The 9,581-nt window shown below is 40.9% G+C and overlaps 1 protein-coding gene across 1 annotated transcript; it reads left to right on the top strand.

Annotated features, from left to right (window-relative positions):
- Positions 1 to 2,553: 2,553 nt before the first annotated feature.
- On the top strand, positions 2,554 to 3,492 carry LOC125408313 (olfactory receptor 2H2-like). The gene has a single exon (XM_087897853.1). The coding sequence runs from the start codon at positions 2,554 to 2,556 to the stop codon at positions 3,490 to 3,492; it is 939 nt and encodes a 312-aa protein (XP_087753979.1).
- The last annotated feature ends 6,089 nt before the right edge of the window (positions 3,493 to 9,581 follow it).

Raw genomic sequence — 9,581 nt, 5'->3', positions numbered from 1 at the left:
TTCCACGTGTCCCCAACTATAGAGCCCCAGATAGGAAGTTAAAAGCAGTGAGGGGCTTTTATCTGATTGCATTTAACTATTACTTTGGGGGTTGATTTTACCTTTTAAGGCAAGTGTACCCCAAGCTGGTCCCAAAGAAAATCCATGCACTGCTGCCTCTTGATTTGCCAAGATGGCAGGCATTAGATACTGCAAAACAGGGTGAGTTTTATCAGCCACATAAAACGACACTGTTCTGGTGGCCTCACTCCCTCATACTGTGGATAGGAAAATGCCACAGTCTGCATAGCTCTGCACTAGCTGTTCTCCTGTTCTCCCCCAGGAATTCTCTGGGTCGCAACATTTTTTTTTTTTGAGTGACTGACCTGAGAAACCTTACTTGCCTGAGATAGTTCACTGTTAAAATTCATGGTAAAATTGATAAGATTTTTGCAGAGCTACTATGGACACCAGATGTTCAGGAAGCTGTTTACCATACTTGGCACGAGTGATACACTCCACAGCTGTAAAGTACTAATAGCAAAAGGGGGAGATGACTACCCCTTCAGGCGACCAGCTTCCACTGAGCCTGATGACCTGGATTCGATCCCATGTATCCTCATGATAGAAGGAAAACAATTCCCACAGCTGTCTTCTCACCTCCACACACATATGCTGTCACACCTACACCCACACAAATGAATACAACATATCTTAATAAGATTTATTTATTTTATATCATGTATATGAGTATTTTGCATGCTTGTGTGTATGTTCAATATATGGCTTGGTACCTGCAAAGATCAGATGAAGGCATCAGATCTTCAGGAGTTAGGAATGGTTGTAAGACACCATGTGAGTGCTGGGAACTGAAATAGGGTCCTCTGGAAAAGAGCAAGTGCCTTTAACAGCTGAACTGTTTCTCCTGTCACTGTACAATGTATTTTTTAAAGCAACAAAAGACATGAAAAGACAGGAAAAAGTTTATGTAAAGTCGAGAATGGTAGCTCCATCATTGAGGATGGAAAATGGGAAGCCAGGGAAATGCTCAGAGATACCTGGAATGTCTTTTTAAAACCTTAACCTGATTGCTGGATACATTAGAGGTTGAATTCCTTACTATTTATACTGTAGAAATTTGTTTTTTTTATACTTTGGTTTGAATATAAAATAATAATAATGAGAAATATTCTGCAGAAGCAAAAACAAAAGGGAAAGAAAGGAAATCAGGTTATGGAAAGAATGTCGGTGCAGTGAGTGAGAGCCCGTGAGTCTTCCATTTTAGAATACTTCTGCCTGGACCCCACCCACCCATTGCTTTCCTGTCATCTGCCAGGGCAGAGAATCCTGTGTCCTCAGTTCAGCTTCCAGAAGAGCTGCAACCTCCCTCATCTGTAATGATCTGGCCAGCTATGCCCCAATATTTCCAGTCCATTCACTGATGGAGTCTGTGCAGGTGAAATTTTCCCCAAATTTGCCTTCCCTTTATAAATTTGACACTTTCATTCGCCTGCAGAGTTGGTATTTACATCTAAGTCTTTTGATAATGCAATTGTGAGCCGCAGCAATGTTTAACAAGCCACTCTTGCCTCCTTCCTGCTAACTTACCATGAGGACTGAGTGAGTGGACCAAAGTTACTTCCTAGCCAGAGCAACTATTTAATAATAGATCGTAAAGAAGTCAAGACAAATGAAATTATCTGCTGTGTATGAATGGAGTCTCCTAAAATGAAAGAAAATGTCTCATATACATAACACATTCTGAGCCAGATTTGGTGGCTCAGACTTATAGTCACAGAATTCCAGAAGGTGATACAGGAAGATTGCCTGGAAGATTGCCAGCCTATACTTCAAACCCTATTTCAAACAAACAAACAAACAAAAAGACTCATTCTGTCTCTGATAAGCTATCTTACATAAGAAGATGCATAAAGTAAATGAAATATATTTCTAGTTATACCCATGAGTGTTCATTGGGTCAACACAGATATGATGATACTGTGAAACTTACAGAGATACAACCTGAAAATTCATTAAAAATAATTAGTTTGAATTTATTTTATTTATTTACTTATTTATTTGTAAACTACATATATAAACCACAGTCCATGCTTGGTGATTTTCGGTCTCAGAGGTACGTACATCCATAGCCCAAAAACACAGTCTTTAACAAGTTCCTCCAAGAGATGCTGGACATGAGACAACATAGAGAAAAAACAGAAAAGCTTTGAGAATACAGGGCACCCAACACATTTCTACCAGTGAGTGAATGATTTGTTTAACCAGTCTCATACTGACATTCTCCACCCCTAACCAGGAAGTCAAAGGACCAGTGTAAGGACCTACCTGGCCTCCACCACATTCTCGGTTTCCTCATAGCCACTAGACAATGTTTGACCAGGAGAAACAGGCAAAAACAAGGACCTACTTGGTGATGAACCTGGAGAGGAAGCTTGGGAGACCAGAGGAAGAAGAAAAATATCTGCCTGATATGTGCTGAGAAACTCCTAAAGTGAGTTTTAATCAGGCCTCTTATATCACACTGATCTGACAGCTTCATTCTTCCAACTAGACATGGCCAACCATACATCCACAATGGGATTCATTCTCCTGGGTTTCTCTGAACACCCACGCCTCGAAAAGATTCTCTTTGTGGTGGTCTTGTGTTCCTACCTCCTCACGCTCCTAGGAAACACACTCATCCTCCTGCTGTCCACACTGGATCCCAGGCTCCACTCTCCAATGTACTTCTTCCTCTCTAACCTCTCCTTCTTGGACCTCTGCTTCACCACAACCTGTGTGCCTCAGATGCTGGTCAACCTCTGGGGCCCCACAAAGACCATCAGCTTCCTGGGATGCTCTGTCCAGCTCTTCATCTTCATGGTTCTGGGGACAACCGAGTGCATCCTACTGACGGTGATGGCCTTTGACCGCTATGTGGCTGTCTGCCAGCCCCTGCACTATGTCACCATCATCCACCCCCGCCTGTGCTGGCAACTGGCAGCTGTGGCCTGGGCTATAGGTTTAGCCCAATCTATAGTTCAGATTCCCCCCACCCTCAAACTGCCCTTCTGTGCCCATAGACAGATAGATGACTTTTTATGTGAAGTCCCATCTCTAATTCGACTCTCCTGTGGGGACACTACTTTTAATGAGATTCAGTTAGCAGTTGCAGGTGTCATCTTCCTGCTTGTACCTCTGAGCCTCATCCTTGTCTCTTATGGTGCCATTGCTAGGGCAGTGCTCAGGACTAACTCTGTAAAAGGGCACAGGAAAGCTTTTGGGACCTGTTCCTCCCACCTCATTGTGGTCACCCTCTTCTACAGCTCAGTCATTGCTGTCTATCTGCAGCCCAAAAATCCCTATGCCCAAGAGAGGGGCAAGTTCTTTGGTCTCTTCTATGCAGTGGGCACTCCTACGCTCAACCCTATTGTATATACCCTGAGGAACAAGGAGGTCAAGAGAGCATTCTGGAGGCTGCTGGGGAAGGATGGGGACTCTGGGGAGAGCTGAGGGAAAAATGCTTTCTGAATTAAAAAGTTTCTTCAACATATGTAGGTTGTATTTATATATTTGTGCATACATATTATGTAACAATAATAACAAAATGAATAGAAGCTGTCAACTTGAGAAAGAAAAGACTTGTGAGGAATTGAAGAGAGAATCTGGTAGGGGCTAGAGGTAGAAAAGGGAAGGGAAATCAATATAATTCTATTTCAATGAAAATACACTTTTGGAAAAAATTAAGTGATCAACTTCCAAAGCGACACACCTGAGCCACTGTAGTGGAACGGTGTGACTGTGGAGAGGGAGGGAGGAAGAGAGAAGATACATGCATTTCCTTTACAGATCATAAGCTCAAACATTATCAACTCTTGATATTTCCTCTCTTTTCCATTGTATTTTTATTTCATTTCCACAAATCTGTAAACTCTAACTTGGGTGTTTCTTGATTTATCGTCTCTCCCTAGCTGTTCTATCTATATATCAGCATGTGCCATGCAAGCAAACCCTTAGGTTATAACAAATCTGAAATATAAAAAGATGCCCTTTGATCATCCTACAATGGGAGAGAATTGATAATCTAGTGACCTCTTACATCTCTGCCTATTCATCTATCTATCATGGATCTTTCTACCACCTATCTATCCATTTATCCATCTATCTATCTATCTATCTATCTATCTATCTATTTATCAATCTATCTAACATCTATCTTTGTGTCTTAGAGTCATGAGACATTTCCTTGTGACTCCCGTTTCTGGAAGAGCATGAGGCTTACTGCCCCATAATATTAGGATACAGCAACATGATATGAGAGCTACCTGCAACCAGGAACTGTTCCTCCCCTGACAGAGGTTGTGGTTCACAAGTGAAATGTCCACATTCATTTGGCCCATGCATCTGGACATTAGGTCCAGAGGTAATGAAATCTTTTGGGATGTGATAGAACCTTTAGGAACTGATGCCTATGTGGAAGAAGCGGGTCACTGAGGCAGGCATTGAGCTTATAGAGCCACGGCCCCAGTTCGTCCACTCTGCTTCCCGTCTGTGAATCCAGTGTTGCTCTGTTGCTCATACCCTGCTGCCATATTTGCCCATCAGAAGGGATGCCATCCCCTCAATCTATGAGCCAGCATTAATCCCTTACCCCTTTTACTGAGTATTGTCAGGCTGTGGTTCTAGCAACACCAAAAGCCACTAAGACTAGAACAGAATAGACAGACTGAGAAAATGGAGGGAAATGGAAAAAAAAAAAAACCCCTACCCAGAATCAGCTTTAAGCCTTTGCCAGCTGAGAATCCAGAATTGGAGGACAGTTAACATGTGTTATGAACACTGTCTACATAGAGATAAGTTTCAAATACACATGTTAAAACAGCAATGAATCATGGCTAAAGCACCCACTACTTACAGGAACCACATTCCTCTCCCAGCTATAAATCTGCAATTTTCTAGGACTCTCACAAGAACCTCCATTCATCATAAAAGACAGATCTCAGGACCCTATACAACCCTTTTCACTTATGCTTTTGTCTTATCAGATTGTGTTCCTAACCAAGACTCGTCAGGAACTAGCCTATAATCTCATTGAATAAATGCCAAAGGCCAAGTTAGAGAAACAGCAAGTGGTAATTGAAGTTCAAGATGTCAGCCCACCAGGAGGCAAATTCCTGAATGGAGAACTTCAGATAGGCAAGGCCATGAAACCACAGACTCCAGAATGTCCTTAGCTTCTGTTGTGCCTGTACATGTTTGCCGCTGCCATCATTCTCTGGTATCTGGCATGGTGTGAATGGGTGTGGAGGAGGGTCCCCAGTCCTGCAATAAAGTGTGTTTATCTCATAAATACATTCTGTTTTTCTAGGCATTTTAACCTGTGGATTATTATGAAAATGATTTCTTCCTAAGTTATACTGTCTGACTGATAATAATGATGTTAGTTTAAATAGAGTTTGGAGGATAAAATATAGAACAAGGAAGTGTCACACAGCTAGAACACATGAGTTTCTATTGAGGAGCCCCAGAGACTGTGGCTTAGGTTAATGATTAAGAAAAACAACTGAGTACCAGCAGTCCAGATAGCTTAAATTCTTTTCATCTTAATGTTGAGAGATGTGTTTACAGATTTCAGAGTGCATCATAGCTGAAACAAAGGTTTTAAAATAACCAAACCTTAGACTAAGATGTGTTTGTTAAATAACTTTGAAGTGAAAAACCCAAGAAGATATTCTAAAGTTTTAGAAAGGCACATAGTTGAGTGGGGAATTCTGTAAGGTCAGAGAACAAGAGCAAAGCAGCCCAATTACCATTAGCTGATGTGCCTTTCTTGCTAGGATTGGTTGATACCAAAGGTGATGATTAATTCCTTATACCCATTTCTGCCCTCAATCTCCTGATATAAAAAGCCATTGATGAGTGCATATGTGCTGTAGGAATTCCTGACACCAGTACAGTAGCCTTTAGTTACCTGCCCACGTGGGGATGGCTTCTTGTACTATATATGCCTATTGAAAGCATGCTTCAGGCCTCTATTCCTGCTGCAGGATTAGGTTGCTGTTCCCCGTTCCATCAGAAGATTGTAATTGTGAGTCTATCCCTAATTAAATAACCTTCTATTATACTCAATTTGAACTAGTGTGGGATTTCTTTTAGGCATTTTTCCTCATGTATGCACTTTAAAGGTTTAAAGTAGATCTGACTGATTCTATTTTGTATATAAAAGTTTAGATTGAGGTTCTTTGTAAGATTACCTTTCAAGATGATTAATAAAGTGGTTTGTTCTTTAATTGTAATCACAAATTGGAGTCTGACAGTAAAAGAACTGGCTGTGAAGAACACCTTGCTTGCTTACACTCTGTCAATGTATAATGAGCTGCTTGTATATGAATGTATGTGGGATATTGGGAAAGTTCGTTTTTCCCCTGTAATACATAAAATGTTTAATCATGTTAAAGTATATGGAAAACATGTTTTTAAATTGTATTCCTTGTAATCATTTACTTGATAAACAGAATGTAACCACATTGTAATTTTTATAATGCTTGAAAGATTTTGCTAGGGTATATGAGCTGTAAGGGAAAAATCGGGAGAATAAGAAAGAAAATATCAAGAATGAGAGAATAAGAAGGAAAACATTGAGAAAGTAAGAAGGAAAATATCAAGAGAGATAGAAGGGACATTTCTGGATAGAGATAAGAATAGAGAAGAGAATGTAAAAGAATAAGGTAGTAAAGGTCTGAAGGAGACCATCAAGAGAGTATGAGTGTCTTACCCCTTTCTCCCTCAGATAAAAACAGAATCATAGTACATTTGTGGATTCCTTTTGAGCCCTGAGCTGCAGGAAGCTTGTCCACCAGACAGTGAAAACCAAAAGGAGAGGGGACATATTCCTCGAAACCTTATGAGATATTTGAGGGCTGCCAAAATAATAGCAACTACTGAGAAACTAAAGAGGAACTCTCTTGAGACGCCCACATACATACTTTCTGTGTACTCTGCCCTGCACTGAGTACCCTGTCTCCAATGCTTGATTGTGTAGAGAGTTTCTTCCTCAAAAAATCCAGCTCTGCTTCACATTGGCTCACACTGAATTTCTTACCTTCAGCAAACTCATCCCATCTTCACTTACATAGAAGTCTGTGAAGAGATCTCCACAGGCTGCTGCAGGAAGCAGCATGGAACTGCATCTCTGGTCTCCACCCCACAACTCCTGACAATACAGAGGCTACCTCTACACTATTGCCATCATATACTCCTTCAGACTCAGTGCCATCCTTTTTGAAGTACATAAATAATAAACTGTCTGCTGTTACGGTTCTTTCATATATAATGAGACTGAGAAGGAGAAAAGAGACATTGTCTTCAATTGTGTAGCCCCTGAGAAGGAGCTCACGCCCATTTAATAACTTGTCACACACATTGCTGTAAGCAAACTTAATGTAACTCACTGTGTTACAAACCAAACAAGGACATGAAAAAGGATGGGGGAAAGAAGAGAACAATGGAAGGAGTGGAACAAGAGAAGGTAATGGAGGGGGAATATAATCAAAATACATTGCATACATATGTGTTGGAAAACAGCTTCGACAAAAATACTACTTACCAGGGTAAGGTTGGGGCTTAGAAAAATAGTAAAGAGAATAAAGACATGAGTGAAAATAATAAACAGAAAACAGAGAATAGCACCAGGAGGGAGTCCAATGAATACTGAAATTCACCTGCCTTAATTTTCCATACACTTCTATACCTCAACACAACATGGGGAAGAGTAGAAAAGACTGCTTTAACAAGCTACAAAGGACAACTAGAACAGTTATGTGCTTCAGTACTTTGAGACATCAAGCCATTAGCACTCTGTTGTCTATGCAGTGAACCCACCCTAGACCAAGTATCCTGAAGGCAGCCACCCCCAAGGCAAATCTCTTATTTCAAAAGAAGTAGCAAAAGTATGTTTGAATATCTTGACCATTGGTCAGGGTGGAGTCAATCCATTTATATAGGTCCTCTCTCTCTCTCTCTCTCTCTCTCTCTCTCTCTCTCTCTCTCTTTCTCATTCTCTCCTTTTTTTTTTTTTTGGCATTTCAGCTCTGGGTTTATATGTATCTTTGGAGCCTGTCCTGGAACTAGCTCTTGTAGACCAGACTGGCCTCGAACTAACATAGATCCTTCTGCCTCTGCCTCCTGAGTGCTGGGATTCAAGGCATGTTCTACCACCACCCGGGAAAAACGTGTAGCCCAGGCTGGCCTCAAACTCGTGATCCTCCTGCCACCACCTTCTTCAGCAAATCTTACCATGCGCCTCTACCACCAGTTGTATGGCTCATTTTAATGTCAAAAGAACCAAGTAACCACACCCTAGGTCAAAATGTATACGCCTGATTATTAACAATTTTGAGCAACATCAAACTCTCTGAGCTTCCGACAAGGTAGAAATAGGCTCTCATTTTTGGGTCTTCACACATGTGTGAACACACTATAATGTAACTCAATGTATTAATGAATACATGATAATATTTTTTAACCTAAGTACTTTATTTATGTAAACTGTACTTGAATTTTAACAAAGAGATAAAAAGTAAAATAGAATACTTGAGTATTGAGAGGGCTGAAGCAACATTTAGGAGAAATAAATGAGTCACCCAAGAGGACAACATAGATAAAATCATGCCATTATGCCCCCTACTGATACAAAGCAGCAGAGGGTGACCATTTCAACATGGAGTATTCTAATGAAATATTGACCTCCACCCACTTCACTCATAAGGATCATTGTCAACAGTCGCTAATTAATCATCAGTGGGCAGAGGCCCCAGAGTCCTGGCAGAACTAATGAGCATGGGTCCCAATGGGATGGGAGTTCAGGGATCTCTCCTTCTACCTCCAGTGCTAGGGAAAGGGAAGGCGACTTCCTGACTTTGGCTGAATGGTGGTGAGATGTGGTGAGTGACAGATCCTGGAAGCCGTCTCCTTAGTTCAAGTCAAAAATCAGATTATGTTTTCCTAACTAAATTACTTGGTCTATCTGTGTGTCCATCTCTTCACCAGAAACCAAAGGCAAACACAATAGTTGTATCCAGGTAATGCCATGGATGCAAAGTACTTTGCGAAGTACAGCATGGCATCCCCAGCCACGCCATTGTTGAAACTAACGCTAGTCCTTTCAAAGGAGCACAAACCATCAATTTGCTCTCAGTTTTCATGCTGTGAAAATCAAGTGGAGACTCCATTCAGACCAGAAAGTCTTCATTATGAAGAAGCCTTAGGTGTCAAGGGGTGAGAGAATTCTGACCTGACCATGGTAAGTCCTGGGATTTTTCTTCTCCCATAGTCCAACAAACTCTCCTATGTATTCAAGAGTACTGTCTTCAATAAACTATTTATTATTTTTCATCTAAAAATAAAGGTAAAATGCAGCCATTGTACCTGATTACACAATTGATGCAGAATACTAGAGTACCTAATAGAAAATCAAACAGGGTCCAGAGTCCAGGCCTGGCCTTATTGTCTGTATAGTGTTGGACAAGTCATTTCAATGTTCTTGTATTGTTTCTCTGTAAAGGGAGAATACTGCCCATGATTATTCTAGAAATGTAGCATGG

This window comes from Myodes glareolus, chromosome 18 (assembly GCF_982192425.1).
Source record: "Myodes glareolus chromosome 18, mMyoGla1.1, whole genome shotgun sequence".
NCBI classification, from domain to species: Eukaryota; Metazoa; Chordata; class Mammalia; order Rodentia; family Cricetidae; genus Myodes; species Myodes glareolus.
The sequence above is the reverse complement of the archived record's forward strand: the minus strand, read 5'-3'. Positions and strand labels throughout refer to the sequence as shown.

Bases quoted from the DNA above. Each gene is read 5' to 3' on its own strand.
- LOC125408313 (XM_087897853.1), top strand. From the start codon at position 2,554: ATGGCCAACCATACATCCACAATGGGATTCATTCTCCTGGGTTTCTCT.